This window comes from Atta colombica, unplaced genomic scaffold (genome assembly GCF_001594045.1).
Source record: "Atta colombica isolate Treedump-2 unplaced genomic scaffold, Acol1.0 scaffold96, whole genome shotgun sequence".
NCBI classification, from domain to species: domain Eukaryota; kingdom Metazoa; phylum Arthropoda; class Insecta; order Hymenoptera; family Formicidae; genus Atta; species Atta colombica.
The window spans coordinates 970,454-987,819 of record NW_017259590.1 but is presented as its reverse complement, the minus strand read 5'-3'; the positions used below and the strand labels follow the sequence as shown (position 1 = coordinate 987,819).

Below are 17,366 nucleotides of genomic sequence, written 5' to 3'. Positions count from 1 at the left end.
TTTCTCTTTTCTTGAAAAATTATTACCTCCAAATATTTTGAGAAAAATATGCTTTCCTAATTAATTTCACGATATGAAATTCTTATATGTTACAAAAATTCTTTTCCTTATCATTTCTAGTCATTTATGGGGACATAATAAAAATTTTAATTTCTTACATTTATTTTACTTATATTAATTATATCTTCATAATGATATTCATGATGATACTAGCGATAGTAACATTTAATAATATACAACATTATGTTTTTATTATACACAACATAATAAAACAATGTATATTATCATGTATTATTATTGATTTCTTGCATTATATTTATTTATTATATTTATTTATCTCATCGATAAAAATTCCTCAAATTTAGAGTCAGGCACGCTCTATATCCTTATTCAATAACAATAGAGAGTTTCATTTATTAATCGTTATCACATACGTCAATAATATATCAATATAATGTAGATAATTGCCATACAAATTAAAAGTGTTCTTTCTATAATTTGCTTAAAGAATAAGCGGTAAATATTGTAAACTGTTAAACATTCATTGATATTAATGTTGACGTTTTTCGCAATAAGTTTATAAAATTGCTTTCTCTTTTTTATCCATCTGGCGTTATTAATATTTCCAGCAAATATGTGTGAAAGTATAATTAATATAACTGTACAGATTTTACCTGTGTATAATGGACTGAGTATTGTTACGTTACATTGCACTTACTCATCTGCCTTTAAGATTTATTCTACATTATTCTTATTAAACGTACGCGCATATTTTATGTATCACCATTAAAAATAAGCTTTAAACTCACTTTCATGATACATAAATATATGATAAGATTTCTACTTACATATTGAAAAAGATAATCTTTAGCACATTATCTTTCTTGTTATAATAAAAAAAATTCTCTATTTCGTAAAATTTCTTCGTGTATTTAAGTACTTCGTTAAGTAAAAAAAAACGTTTCGTTGGTGTCATGGTATTTCTATAAAAATTTAATTTTTTTAAAAGGCACATATTCTTCGTAATATTATGTATTAGCTAACGCACAACTTCGTTTCTTCTTTTATTTATGTTTACGACATTGCACGATTCATTCCTCTGCACACTCCAATAAATTCGATAATTTATCCTAATATAATTAGTCTTGCATCAGGATACACGTTAACTGTAACATATAACAACATTCCTACTGAGCTACATTTGATGGGATTCAAAAATACTAAATAAAGAAAGAGTGCAAAAGTAAAAAAACCGGTTTGTATCGCATAATTAACATCGCATGTTATTTCTAATTAACTGGAGAATCTTTTTTTAATTCTTCCATATTCCAAGATTTATATTTTGCGCTTTTAAAAATATTAATGCTCGTGCAAAGGACAAGATCATTTTATGTTGTTAAAATATGAGCGAGATTCTCGCTGCATTCTTCAGTTTTCTCTTCCGAGTGAATTCTTCTCTATTTACGCCTATACTCACCTCATATTGTAATGATGGACCGGCTTTCGGTAGAGTTCGAAAGCGCTTCCTCTTTGCTCTCGGCTACCAGCCAAGTCCAGACCGCTGGGTTCCCTATTGTGTCCAGGATTAGCGGAGGGATAGAGTGGACCTGCGGGAGCGTGATTATTACCGTGCATATATCCATTGTGATTCGTACTGTTCCGGTTATGAGGCAAACCGAGACTGATTTGGCCGGTACTGTTGCTGTGGGAATGCGTGGTGGTTACTGGTGGGCTTGAGTGAGAATGCGTATGACTGAGGCTGTGACTGTGTGTCGGCGACGTAAGATGACTTAAATTGTGATGTGAATTCACAATATTGCCGTCGTTGTGACGACCAGGTGGCGGGATGTTGTAGTAATACTGACCGCTGTTGCGCTGCATGTTACTGTTGCTTTCTACCTAAATAGAAAAATTTACATAAAATCGCAACGATCCCGTGATACATAATAGGTACGCATTTTGGTATTCATTCGCGAATCACAGACATTGATAACAATGATAAGAAAGAAAGAATAATTATTTTTACAATATTTAAAATAATAATTACCCCATTATGTACATGCGACGTAGCAATAGAGTAACTCTTTGAGTGTTGATATGAATTACTCCCATCGTTTCCGTTGTTCTCCGTTTGTGCAAGCGACGCTTGAGGTGGCCTGTAATTCTTCGGCTTTGGAGGTGGAATCGGTTTATAAGTGCCTGGTGGTTTGTTTTGTGAAATTGGTATCGATTTGTAGTCGGTAGATCGGCTGAAAGAAATGATCTTGTATTAGAACTTACAAACTTACACTGACACTTAGACATTACAGATGATATAAAAAATTTCATTAAAAAAATAAAAAAAATAATATCAATTATAATATTATTCTGTAAAAAAGATGATTTCAAGATATTAAAAAAATTCTTTAAAATATTCTTATCTTATAAAGAAAGAGATATAAAAAGTTCTTTCTAAATTCTTAATTAAACATCAATATATCAAAAAGTAAGTTTCTAATATTCAAAAAAGATGTATATATAAAATAAATGTATATATTTTAGTTTATTGATTATGTTAAATACACACCTATATTTGGCATAATCAGTTCGCGTTTGAGCATCGTGCGTGGAACCAGGCTGAACCGTAGATCTAGTGAATCTATACGGATCGTGCGCTCTCGCTGGTATGTTGCTGCTTTTGAGATCATCAGGTACATTTGGGCCCAAACGACCTGTCGATGTGTTCAAATTCGCCATCCCGTAGTTCGCGTTCCCATTAGTATTGTTGTACGAATCATAGGAAGACATACTGTCATAACTTCCCTATGTAAGAGAACATAAATGTATCTTACAGTTGAATAGCACGATTTATTTGAAATTATGGTACGCACATCAAGAAAGAAGAAATATCGCTTACCGCTTTCGGTTGAGCTCGTTCCAAAGATGATGTAGCATTTGCTTTGTGAGGGGTCGCATTGATGTAATTCCCCATATCTAGAACTGAGTCAGTTTTATTCACTCCTAGACGTTCCTGAGCGGATCGCCCTATTGTCCCCCGTGGCGTTTGATTAATCGGCTTCGCATTTCGATCAACTCGTGGTGGAAGGTCCGGTGGACTATGATGAGGAGATCTAGGCTCGAAGGAACTGCCCAGATATTCCGGCGAACCGGACTGATTACTCCTTTGACCGGACAAGGAGAAGCCATATTTGCTATCGCCTACTCCTTGGGATCTTCTCTTCTGCTGTTCGAACGATTGCTAGAAGTGAAGAAATCTATTAGAGATATTATATGTACATTTCTACCTAGAAAAGAACTTAAAGAAAAAAAATAGTGCAAGAAGAGCAAACTAAATAAAAAATTGTAAAATAATTTGATACATTGGATTTTTATTTTAATTAAAAAGTTTACTCTCCCTGCACACGAGTGCTGCATCAATTATTAGATATTGTATATTGAATATTGTATATTGAATATTTTTATCAAATTCCTAGTACACTTATAATAAAAAATTTTATCGAACGCATTCAATATGCTCTAAATAAGAAATAAATTTTTTTTTATTTACAAGATGTAAATCAAGTCTAGGTAAGTCGCTATTTTTAGATGTAACTGAAAATATTATACCTGATAATTCGTCGAATACGGTGGCGGTGCAGTAGTATCGTCTTGAGTAGCAATACTCGGATCGGAACTACTTTTTAATCGCGATGGTGGACCCAAAGTACCAGGAATAACGGGCGCTGGGCTCAGCTCCAAATCGCTCTCCGGAGAGGAAGCGTAGGAGAGGCGAGAAGTCATCGGGAATAGGAAGTCATCCGAGAGAGCTTCTTCCGGCTATGAGCGCAGATCACAAAGGACATCACATTAGGCAAACGATACATATGATATGTGAATTAATATCCAACAACACAATGAATATACGTTATTCGGATATCAACGAAGTACCATGAGTTATATTTTTATGGATATTTTGTATAAAAATTAAATTTGTAATATGCTTTCTTAGAACAATAATATATCTCTAACTGTTCTTTCTAAGCATATTACAAATTAAACGATTTGCGAAGGAAGCAAAGTAGAAGTATGATAGCACGATAAGCACGCATTCACAGACATATAAAACATATATGAAAAACTATTTTCTTGCGCAAAAAAGTAAAATATTTGTAAATATTAGCCGTGATAAAAAAAAGAGAAAATTTTAGCAATTTTATAATAAACATTTTTAGTTATTTTGCTAATTAGTTCAATAACTTAAAAAGATTAACAATTTTGCTATTTAGCAAAATAACTTTAGCCTCATCTTTAAATTATATTACTATGTTTTCCTTTTTTTTATTTTTATTGCAATAAAACTGAAAAACTTTATATTCTCGAACGGCTAGAGTTGAGAGTTTCAACATTTCTTTCCAAATTGACAAATTTGGAAAGAGAAAATAGATTATTAAGCTAGATATAGCCATGCAAAGTGAAAAAATGCATACTTAAAACATGCTGAATTAACCTTTTAACTATTTAAACAAATATACTCGAATGTTAACTTAATTATCATTTTTAATATGTTTGAATGGTCAAATCAATTTAATTGTTTCTTTAACGATTAACTGATATACATACATCGTGTTTCTGCATGAAATACTGCAACAACTGATTTAGCTCAAAAAAGAGCACGTTAAACGCTAAAATATTATTGTACTAAAAATATTGTACTAAATTTTACAGTTAAAGAGTTAAAGCAAGCAAGATTTATATATAGCCGAAAAATTGCTCACGGATGACGCCCGAATTTGGAGGCGATTGCGGAAGTGGCGGGAATTTTCCCATGAAAGATGATATTGATTGATGATGTGACAGAAGCATGTCATGGTTCTTGTTCTCATCATAATACACGTTATCGTTGGGAAGCGGAGGAGGTAAGAGGATGGGAGGTGGAGTGTGAGCGTATACAGGCAGATGCGATAGGTCCCACACCGTGTATCGGCTATATATCGGCTACAATGAACACCCAAATTGCCTAAGATCGCCGTACAACACAGTATATTACGTCGAGCAATGAGAAAAATCCGTGATATTCGTGAGAAAAGTGAAAGAAGAATGGAAAGAGAATGGAAAGAGAAAAAGGGAATAAAAAAACCATCCCATAGTTATATTTTCAGTAATTTCATTCTTACTAATATTTTTATACTTAATTAAAATAAAACAGGGCAAACAGCACGCATATTCTGCAAATACAACTTGTTAACTAAATTGCTTTACCTTGGTTTGACTCATCCATAGCGAACTTTGCTGTTGGCGATCGATGAGCTCTCTCAGCTTCCGGTACCAAGCTTCCGGTGCATTGAGAGTGATCACCGCGCTGAATACGTGTCCCCAGATCTTATCAAGCTTTTGACACTGCTCCAAAAGTTTTTTACTGCTTTTGTGCGCTGATCTATAATATATACATACGTTGCATATAGAATTTTGGAAAGGAAAAGTACAGATCTCATCTTGCTATTATTCTTACTTTGGTATGCCAGCTCTCATCTCTTTGATGACTTGCTTCGTCTCGGCCTTTAGAAAAATGACGATCGGATAAAATTGAGCGTAATTTAAACGATCTACGGCATTCGGAGTAATGTCAAGCAACGCGTGCTTGCCCCTATCCATCACTTCCCTGATAGCGCTCAGGCGAATGATACCGGATGTTTTGGTGTTCTTCCCCGTACCATCTTCCATTTGACTTTCCATTTCTACAAAATATTCAATATTCAGCAATATCTGCTTCGAAAATATAATAACATAGTTATTTTATTCAGTAAACAGTTAATGCAAAGTATATTGTTTACTTACGTGGCGAAGTGAACTTATCAGGAAAATCTTTTAAAAGCTTTTCCCTAGCAAGATCGGCTACAGGTCCAAAGAGAACGACAGGCCTGACAAATCCAGGATGTCTTAAGATCACACGTTCGTAAGCCGGAAATTTGCTTACGCTATCAGAAAACACTACGTCATCCCAATGGTCCTAAAAAATGTAGAAGAAACATGAAAATTAATCTAATCAACTATTAATGTAGATACAAAGTTATTTAATCCCTAAAAGATATCAAAAAATTGCTGGTTATGGCCTTGTTTTTAGCCATTGCTAATGCCAATGTTTCGTGAACCTTGCCGTTCACTTCATCAAGGCGTGAAGCACACTGATGAAGTGAACAGCAAGGTTCACAATAAACGAACGATAATCTTTTGGTATCTTTGAAGATAAGATCCGTGAAAAAATAAAAAACTTAAAAAATCTTATTTAATCCTTTTTTAACACTTATAACGTATGATATAAAAAAACAAAATAATATTTAAATAAATGAAATATATATACAATGTGAAAAAATCTGTATTAGATTATATAATATTAGATGTAGTAAAAAGAAATCCATTATTTTTCCATTCAATTTCATGCAAAAATAATGGATTTCTTTTTACACCTAATATATAAAGATAGATAAAAAGAGTTTGTTGCATTCGTACCCTTCCTAAAGATTTCGAGCGTCTGTGACTGTTTCTTCTTCTCCTGAAGAAGCTACCTCTGCTCTCGTTAGCACTCATCTCTTTCTTCGTAGCGTTGAACTGTGCGGTTGCAAGTTCCTCAGCCCGAGCCTTGTTAGGTATGATACCCTTTTGTACCTCTTGATTGTTTCGTCCAATTCGGAAAACTTGCCAGGATCCTACGACGCCATTGTGAAGAGTATCCACCACATGAAAGACATCGCCACTGCGAAAGCTCATTTCACCTTTCTGTGGTTGCTCATAGTGGAAATGAGTTCTGCGCATTTCACAAAGATATATCTTATCAGTCATAATCACCTTTCATTAAACTAAATTTAGAATAATATATAAAAGAATAATATATAAAAGAATAAGGATCCGAAGAAATAAATCAAAAATTCAAAAATAAATTTATACGAGCCAACACAAAGTAATCATATGTATCAAATATATTAATAAAATAAAAATACAAACATTTCGACTCTCAGTATAGAATTGGTATAGGTAACAAAAATTATTTTCACTATAATTATCAAATCAGTAAATTTGATAAAGTAGATTTATCAAAATGAATAAATTCGAAACATTATCGAACGTGAAAACATCATAAGTCTAAAAAAGTCATCAAAATAAGTATCTTTAATATTTGGCAGAATACTTATGAGTTAGAAATGAAAATTAATAAAATTAATAAAATAACGATGAAATGTCAAAGTAGACTGCAAAATAGAACAAAGTATAAGATACAAGGAGTTGCGAGCTAAAGAGGTACTTCGTACCAACTTTACGGAAATTATCTTTCCGTCGAATTGATTAAATTTTGCATGTTGTAGTTCTGGTCATTCTAAATAAATATTTTTTAAGATTATTGATTTATATCATAAATGTCACTTACTTTATGTGAAAAGAGTCGCCTCTGCCGGATGCAACAATTTGGTCATATTCCTGACGTCGATGTTGCACGATAAGATCGATTTGTTCTTGTAAGCTAAGAAGGAATAGTACAGCTTCTTCCCTCGTGACTTCTTTCATGTCCATATCATTTATCTGTCGCAAAAATTTTATATTTCTTTATAAATTTTCACACAGATCAATCAGGATCTCTAATCGGAAATTTTTTTAAATCTCTTTTAAAAGATTTTGTAAAATCTATAATTGTAAGAGAATCTTGAACAAAATTATTTAAATATATACTTTCAACACTTTAAACTCTAATAAAATAAACCCTAATAAATTTAAGATTAAAATTATTCCAATAAAAGAATCATTTGATAAATGATATTGTTAGACTCATTAACTTTACTTTTCATTTCGTCACTTTTGGATCTTTGGAGTTTTGAACATGGATTTAGTTTATCTAAACGTAAATAAGTGGTAATAACTTATCACGAATTGTTAACTGACCTTTAGAATTTTATCTCCTGGCTGAAGACCCTGAAGCGATGCGGGACTTCCCGCTTGAACTGCGGTTACAAAGACCCCGGTTTCATTGCCACCACTTAATCGTACGCCTACGGATCCTTCCTTTTGAAATGTAATAAATCGAGGATCCGGCCTATATATAGATAATATTATATACGTATAGTAAATAAACATTGCATATTGTCTAATTAAAAGAATAAAGCAGAATAAAACTTTATCTACTTACATAGGTTGTTTCGTCCGAGGCGAAACCGAATCTTCATCGTACAATTGTCTACGCGTACTATAATAATCTATAAAGAGAAATGGCACATTAAGTAAAAAACTTCGCGGATTAAAAAAAAGAAAACAATCTTCATTATTAATGTTATTAATTTCGAAAGCATTTGATTAAGATAATTTCAATCCAGATAATTAGTAACAGTATTTCATTAAAATAGCATTAAAGGATTAAAGAAAGATAATATCGAATGAAATTTTCGATAAAAAAAAATAAAACTAATATATTATTTTACACTAGATCCGAGATTAGTAAAAAAATAATAATGAATAGTTATTAAAGCTTTATTTAACACTTTAACTGCTATGTCTCATATTGAGTAATATATACATAAAATTCGCAAGACTCATCATTTATGGGTGATAATTTTATTTATCAGATTAAGAATGATTTTACTAAATATTTAAGATATTAAAGAAATTATATAAATTATATTAAGATATTCAAAAATACAATAAAGTGTAAAAATAGATTTTTTATTAAGTTTAATACTGAAATCAGCTTGGGAACTTTTTGAGATTTTTATCAGTACCAATCTTTTAGTTAGACTTTTACTATTTGAAATGATCGAAATAATCGCCCATATCGCGATACGTACCTTCCGGTCTCGGTGGAGGTGGTCTAGGTGGATCCACAGTGGGCGTAGCTGGTAGATCTAGCTGGCTCAGAGATACGTCCATCAGCGGACCTCGCGAGCGGCCCCTTGGCACGAGGTTACTCTTATCTTCTAAAGGCTGCCTCGTGGGTGGCGGAACGTATAAGTTCTGACTACTGTAACTTGCGCCCGACAAGTATTCACCACTATCCCCTTTACCTTGTTGCTGCACATGACAGCATGAGTTATCCCGCGTAATTACAATCGAGAGTCTGTCTTTACACTGGTCCATCAGCTTTCTAGCTTCCTTCAAACTCATATTGTCGGCGGCGACGCTACCTATTCGGGTTAACACGTCCCCGGTTTTCACTCCAATATTCTCTCGCGTAACCTCCTTCACGTACAATCGGCATCCCAGGATTATGCCGAAGTCTAGAAATCAAAGCAGTAAATTACATCTTGTTTTCTACATATTGTAAAGATAAAAATTATAATAAAGCTTATAAAATAAAGAAGAAGCTTATAAGAATAAAAAGCTTGAAGATTCAAGCTTTTGTCATTGCGTGAGAAATCGTATCTATTAACTATTAACTCAAAAAATTAAATTAAATTGAATTCAATTAAAACAAGTTAAATTAAATTAAATTAAATGAGATTACGAAATCGGATTACGAAATTGATAAAGATACCGAAAGCTAGACGTATGTGTATGTATATTGCTCGAGATCTTCAAGTTATCGCAAAAGTGTTACATGTTGTCTGATTACGTACCATCTTTTTTGTTGTTTCGTGTGAGTGTAAGCCGATGACTCTGAGGTACTCCGCTGCCTAAACAACTGGGTGAATTCGAGAAAGCTCTTCGTTTAACAACTAGCAAAACGGTAGAACCAGAATCCCGCAAAACCTGCACAGCTTTTGCGTAATCGGCGCCTTCCAACGATTTTCCATTGGCGGAGATAATACGGTCATTCACTCTATTAACGATACATTTTCAAATAATAATCTTGCTAATTATAATTTGCAATAATCTTTTCATTTTATAAACAATTCCAATTAAAAAGTTTTTATGTAAATTAAGATTTAATGCCAACAACAATGAAAAAGTGTTAATAAATAAGAGATTATAAATAAAAGATTGTAAGAAATCTTTATATAGACTAAAAAAAGAGAAATTATTCTATATACATATTAATGTAAAATGCATTAAAATAAAATTTATTGCTATTTGCTGTGGTGAATTTACTGTAATTTTCCTTCAGCTGGGCCGTTTTTGAGCACATCAGAGATTGCGATCGCTGGGTCGCCATTAGTGAAATGAGGATTATCACAACCTCCTGACACAGCTATTCCAAAGCCATAACCTGGGACTCTGGTCACCTTAATATGGTGGATCTCCCATCCTCTGTCACTAGTCTTAAATGAAAAAGAAGATAAGATAATATTAAATAATTTGCCAATACTGAAAAAATATAGTTTAATAGTTCTAGAATATAATTAAACTTTCGAAAAACTATTTTTTAACATATTTCATTGACTTCGGTGAAAAATTTTTTTCAGAATTCTTCACATAATTTTTTTAGAATTTCTAACGATTTATATGAGTGTATTTAAACTTTATAACTTTTTAGAAAATTTCTTAGATTTTTTTATACAAATTGGAACACTTGCATAAAAAATTATATACTAAGAAATCTTTTTTGAAATTCTTTATATATTTTGAATTTACAATATTTTCTAAAATTCTATAGTTTTGTGGTATAAAAAATTAATATAGCTTCTACGTTGAGATTTAATTTCTTTCTTCGAAAAAAATTTATAAAATTTGAAGTTTTTAAGTTATTTGTTCTTTAAATCTTTATAAATTTAAAATATGAAAAATTTTTTAAAATATTATTTTTAAAAATATTATGAGACTTTTTTCACCAGATGAAACATATGATTAAAGTTATCATTATTCTTCCATATTACAAAAATGAAATAGTTTCAATAACTAATTGTGTCTGATATTTTAATTTATTCAAAACTAATTGAATTTCTATAATTAATTTTTATACGCTCTTTTACTTTAATAATATTTTATTCAAAGATATCAGAAAGGTCGCAAATTATTATCGTGTTTTCATCTATTGCTAGTGCCAATAATATTTAATTCATGTATATGAATAATAAAATTGGTGAGATATAAATATTACTTAAAGAGATCACTATTATACAAGATGTTCCATTTTAACCCAAACGCCAAAATATTTCGAAAACAATGCATTTGCGAACAAATATTTTAAATAAAAGTTGTAGGGTTTAAAGAAGGCTATGATGAGCTACTTAGATTTTGAGTTCAGAACTCACTTTGAGTAAATTAAATTTCTTAATAGAAACGCCTATGTTTTATTGAAAATTTGTATTGGAAAAAAAAAGAAAATTTGTTCGTGATAATTTTTCACTAAGTCTTCAATAGCGCTCAAAGTTCTCTTATTTAAAATACAACTTGAGCTTTATTAGACCCAAAATCTAAGTAGCTTATCTGCTTAGCCCTCTGTAAACTCTACAACTTTTATTTGAAACATTTTTTTTAATGCATTGTTTTCGAGATATTTTGATGTCTAAGTTAAAACGGGACACTCTGTTACCGATAACTTTTGATTGCATTTTTTGCTAACGTCGTCATATAAACATCTTTACAGATACGTTTAGTGATATAATCGCTATGGTCAGTTGGCATATTATTATTAAATGATTACAATAATATTATGCTGAAAGGCACGCTTTCATGTACTTACATCATCTCTTAATATTAAATAGAGATAAATCCAGTTATAAGTCATATTTAAATAAGATAATATCGTCAAAACTGTAGAAAAGTCAAAAGATACATTGTCATATCATGCAACGACACCTTAAATCATCTTGATAATAATAGCGAGTGTAATGAAGTCTTTATTTCTGCCTTTATTCCGTACAACAAGATTAGCGAAAAGTCTGAAATCGCTATATGAAAAGAATATACAAATTTAGTTAGATACAGATCTGAAAATAATTTTATTAGACCATTAAAATATGTAAAATTGTATATATCGCTCAAGATGGGTCTGGTTGCTAAAATATCAAAACTTTCTGCAAAACTTTAATCATTATGCTTAAGTGTCCCACTTATTATTTTAACATAATCCAACAAAATTATTTTCAAATTTATTTCTATAGTTAAAGTTTTAGACACTTCAGTAAAATTTGTTCCATTGAACTTTGCATTGGTATGAAATTTACATTCACCAAACTTCTCTTAATTACATCGAAATAAAGGTAAAAATTACAACCGTAAAAATATAATGATACTTCATATATGTTAAATAAATTAACATTTTATTTTTACGCACATAATGAGACGTTTAACCAGCGGTTAGAAGACGACAGCATCGCCTAATTAAAAGCCATAATTCATTCACTACACATATGGAAGCGAATACAATGGTGTAATTATACACATTCCGCGTGTATTCCTAGCTCCGTGGCGTGTTTTCATTGAAATACGCGCCAGTTAAATTAACGATAATCATCATCGAGCATCGAGCGTTAAGGCACGATAATTAGATTAATTTTGGCGAGGTTATAACAATGGGTCGTGCGTGACCGACGAATTTCGCCGTTAAAATTAAACTCATGCCCGAGTCCTGCAATTTGCTGTGATAAATTTAGTCTCCGGATGGACTTGTGAATCACTTGAGAGCACGTGTTACAGGAGATCTTCTCCCGCGCATGAAAGCGATCGTCAGATAATCCAATATCCCGTATCAAATGGCAGAGTTATCGCCTTCGTGTACGCGACATGTAGTAAAGTTATTTCTAATCCCGTATTCGATCAGGTACGGTATCTCGTACAGGATAAACTTGAATAGAAGCAGTAATAGAAGAAGAGAGAAAGAGAGAGAGAGAGAGAGAGAGAGAGAGAGAGAGAGAGAGAGAGAGTATCTTAATAAACATCCCCGTTATTGACGTTGTGACATCAATAAAACAAAACTACGATGTGCTATATTCATCATTCACGACTTCTAGGCACACCTCGATTCCTATCAATTCATATGCAAACGTAAGTGCAGCGTTTCCCTGGTGAAAAAATTCTTGTAATATCTCATAAATTTTAAGAATTTGTCTTATATTTTAAATTTATGAAAATTTTGAAGAAATATTTTAATCTATTTAGATTTTATAAGTTTTTTTTTCCAGAAATTATAAAATAAGAAATCCTAGAAATGTCTGAAAATTTCAGAATTCACGAAGAATTTTAGAAAAAAATGCAAACTTTTCCAGTACCTCTGAGAAATATTCAATTCGCACTAAAAAAATTGAGAAATTTTCTAAAAAGTTAAAATATAGAAATTTTATTTAAGCTCTCCTTAAGCGATATTTATTCTATATAAAGAATTTCAGAAAAGATGTGGACTATCAAAAGAACTTTCAGACAAAAAACGTTTTGAGAACTTTTTTTAAACAGTTGAAAAGTATATAGAAATTTTTAATTTTGTATAAAAATCTGAATAATTTTATAAAAAAGTCCAAGAAAAATTTTCACCTTCTAATGTTCGTTTCTACCAATGTAGTTTAACTTTAATCTCGGTTCAACTTACTCTTTGTCTTTTTCTAATTTAAAAGATTAAAAAAAGACAAAGAGTAAGTTAAACCGAGATTAAACATAATCTACGTTGGTGGAAATGGGCATAAATAGTTCTGATGTAAATCAAGTAACGATCGAATTTCAACTTCGAACATTAATTTGATTTTACTAAGCATCCGGGTAAGATCGAGAACGATTTTGAGAGAATCAGAAGATTCCCCAAGATTTGTGATAATCGAATTTTCCAGGAATTATTTGGGAACAAGTTATATAACGACCATGCAAATATTTACACAAGACCTTCCGTAATCAGACTTAAAGATCTCGGGAGATGCGCTACCTGGCCGTCGAACCCGCCGGAGGAGTTGTGCATCGTGCCGTGGGTCGACGAGGTGGAGTTTGGCGGGGATCCAGAATTTCCCACGTGACAGCCCACGCCGAGGCCGATGCCGCCTCCGCCTCCGCCGCCGCCGCCACCTCCACCGCCTCCACCGCCACCGCCGCCACTTCCGCTACTTCCACCACTTCCGACAATATTGTTATCGCCCCTGTCCATCCTCCTAACGCGAAGAAGACGTTCCCAGTATGCGCGATCCACCAGGACGATTCTCACGGGCCGCTCCCTCGCGCACTTCCGCCGATCATTCGCGACCCTTGGAGCATCTCCTCTCTTGGACGTCCGTATCTTTACGTGGAACCACGTGGGATTGATGGATCGATTTTACTTCGCAGGCAACTCCGTCGCGATCGCATCGTTATACGACGTATGTAAACGCGCTGATCGCCAATCAATAGTTGATACAATTCTTGCGCAAAAGTGATTGCTGCGTTTAAAAACTTCGCCGTTCTGCCGTTAAACGGAAAAACGGAATTGTGCAGTAATCATCAATACATTACAGTTTTTTTGTCATCGACGTTCTTCGTTGGAAAGGAAAGAACACACGTGATTTCACACTTGAATATTCGCCACTTCTTGATGCCTCTTCACGCCTCTCTTCGTGGAAAGTATCTTGAAGAAATTGCTTCGGAATTTGTAGAGATCAGTCTGTGTGCTGCCTCTATGTCGTTCTCCTTCGATATTGTGTAACACTGTGTAATGATTAGCAATCAAAACAGATATTCGCCGTCTTTCAGATTTCGTTATTTAATTTCCGTCCTTAAGAAAAAAACATCAATTTTCCCTCTCCTCTCTTCTCTCAACACGAGATTATTTACACAGTTTTGTAATATTGACAAGACTCACGATGACTCAAGAGTAGCGCGAAGAGGAAGAATCCCGTTTATTATACTGAGCCGAGAAATTCGCAAAACAAAGCCAGAGATGTTTTAAACACATGAACTAAATAAATTTTAAGTCACGATCGAGGAAAACATCTTTAGTATTATTTTAGTATTATTATTTTGTTTCGAGTCCATTAAGCCTGTTCTACAATGTGCTTTTTGTTTCCTGTTTCTTACCTTTTGTTATTTTTTACATCTTTTCTTTTTGCTTCTTATCCGGTTTTTTGTTTTACATCGCCCGAGATAAAAGTTAACGAACTTCAAAAGAAACAAGAAATACGTAGCAAAAAATACAATTGTTGATAAAACGGTTGCAAAGAAGATAAAAGCAAAAGGTAAAAAATAAGAAACAGGAAACAAAGAGAACATTGTAGAATAGGCTTTAGTTGTTAAAAGTCCTTTAAGGACTGGTTTTAATAAATACAAAATGTTTTTTTACATATTTCTTTTTGTATAATTTTTGTATAATTGTAAGAAAAAACTTGTGTGGATAAAATGTGGAATGTAAATTTATAAACTAAGCGCAGTGTAATTTAATACCTCAAAAGATAAGACATCAGCAATAGTACGTGAATCTAAATTTTAATATAATTTACATAATAAATGGAATAATACTAAAGAGAATAATTTACACGATATACTAAATGAAAAATGAACAACGTAAAGAGAAGTTGTTCTGAAAGTAGAGGAACGAATGTCGCCTGGGATATGCCAATACTTTGCGATTTCTCCGATTGTCGCGCACGTTTCCCTCCTATCTCAGACTTCATTCGAGATCGCCTCGATTTCACAATCGAAGAAGAAAATCGAAGAAACACGCGAGCCGAACACATGCACCGTGTCTCCTGTCGAGAAGACGAATTTCGCAAACGTGGCAAATTTCAATTTTTGCTCGATAATCGATATCACGCTTCAGAACTCAGGAGAAGCTCCGTGGTTCCGAGATTTGCGACTGACCCGTTTTTCTCGTCGCGAATTTCCCTTCCTCGTTGATCGTTCACGCCGTTCTCCGCGCATGAGGAGACTCGATACACTCGCTCCCATTCGCCTTGCTCGGTCACGCAGCCACGGCTGTACGACACAACAAGTCTCGTCGTTGCCATTCGTGCAATGCACGCCTCTTTTTCTTCCTTTACACGCCAGGCTTTGGACGCGACGTAGCGTGAAGCGCTCGATTTCGTTCGGAAACCACGCGGGCCGAACCTCTCGAAGACCTCGAACGTCCCAATCTCTCAAATCGATTCTTTCAACGATCTCAGAGAGATGCATCCGTCGCTGCATCAAGAGAGATTTTCTTCGCGTTTTGGATTTAAATTTGAAGCTAAATTTCCTATCACTTGGTACTTTTTTCCAGCTTTTCCGAAAACTAAAATTGCGATTTTTTTTTTGCTAATAAACTTCTCGCTTGAAGAACGATTCGCACACACACAAATATTATTCTATTTCTAAGAAAAGTAATTACTCAATTTACTTTCTTTCTTTTAAGTAACGATTATCTTTAACAAAGAATATTTCTTTGATAACAATCTTAAAATGTACTTATTACAAATTTTAGAAAATTTGATCAGGTCAAAGTATTAAATACTTTTACCTGATCAAATGTTTGAAATAATTAACAACAAGCTACAACATTTTATTTACGTTTACAGTTGGAAAATTTGTGTCCGACTTAACGCTTCATAAACTTAACTTCATAAATTTTAAATAGTTCATTCAATATTAGATAAATACGTTAAGAAGTAAGATAAATATTATGTAAGAAATTAACAAAAAAATTGATACAATTCATAAATAAATTGTGGCAACATATTTTTTTTAAATAAAATTAACATTTATATTAAATTAACTAAAATTTTTCATTCATTTATCTTAGAATGTCTTAAAATACATTATTTTTGTTTACTTGCACAATAAATTGCGTTATTTTAAATAAAAAAATGTTTAATATTAATTTAACACAACTATCTAAATAACATAATCACATATTAAATTAACACTCTGATATGTTCGAAATTCAACATAAAACTTTTGACAAAGTTTTAATGTAAATAGGAAAAATTTTTACTATGTCCTTTTTGGTTCATTTTAAGAAAAGTTTACTTTTTCATGTGGTTTAATAATGATGAGATTTCGCTTCTTTAGCTTTCTTCAAAATTCAAAATGTTTTCTTTCCTTATTTTCATTGATCAATGTTGTCCTCAATCGAAGAAAGAAAACTATTGACCGCATTGAATGCACATTCCAATCGCAAGACGTTTCTCAGGTCAATTATTTCGTTCCTATTCCCACGGATTCAGAGTAACGTTTCTTTTTTTACTCAGAAATTTCTTTTTCGAAGAAGAATCCTATCGATCGAAAAATTAATTGTTTAATTCAAGAGTACTCTTCTTCGCACAATTATAAAAAGACACTCGTTATATCGGAAATTATTATCACTTTTATTCACCACCAGTACTGCGATAAATAATTACAAAATTCTTCCTCTTCCTGCTGCGCGCTTAACATTTAATGTAATTAAATTTAATGAGTTTTATCGATATTATGATTAGAATAATATTATAATAATAAAAGAGAGCGACAGATAAATAGGAAGAAAGAAAATTGATGTTTCAATCTAAATAACGAAATCTCCTAATTGCATTGATAAGTTAATGTAACGCAACGAAATTATCAAGCGC

The 17,366-nt window shown here is 32.6% G+C and overlaps 1 protein-coding gene across 1 annotated transcript; it reads right to left on the bottom strand.

Moving 5' to 3' along the window:
• Positions 1-1,017: 1,017 nt before the first annotated feature.
• LOC108693621 (tight junction protein ZO-1) lies at positions 1,018-14,232 on the bottom strand. Its single transcript, XM_018202656.1, has 17 exons — positions 13,748-14,232; positions 10,045-10,214; positions 9,573-9,775; positions 8,805-9,233; positions 8,153-8,219; positions 7,909-8,059; positions 7,400-7,551; positions 6,487-6,781; positions 5,815-5,986; positions 5,489-5,714; positions 5,239-5,413; positions 3,607-3,816; positions 2,897-3,238; positions 2,567-2,802; positions 2,048-2,249; positions 1,478-1,899; positions 1,018-1,166 (listed from the first exon to the last, which is right to left on the bottom strand). Exons 1-17 carry the CDS (start codon positions 13,961-13,963, stop codon positions 1,163-1,165), a joined length of 3,672 nt encoding a protein of 1,223 aa, XP_018058145.1. The 5' UTR covers positions 13,964-14,232; the 3' UTR covers positions 1,018-1,162.
• Between the last annotated feature and the right edge of the window lie 3,134 nt (positions 14,233-17,366).

Coding starts and splice junctions, on each gene's coding strand:
- LOC108693621 (XM_018202656.1), bottom strand. CDS start 13,963: ATGGACAGGGGCGATAACAATATTGTCGGAAGTGGTGGAAGTAGCGGA. Junction 5,715..5,814: donor TGATAAGTTCACTTCGCCAC/GTAAGTAAACAA, acceptor AATATTTTGTAG/AAATGGAAAGTCAAATGGAA. Junction 2,803..2,896: donor AACGAGCTCAACCGAAAGCG/GTAAGCGATATT, acceptor TCTCTTACATAG/GGAAGTTATGACAGTATGTC.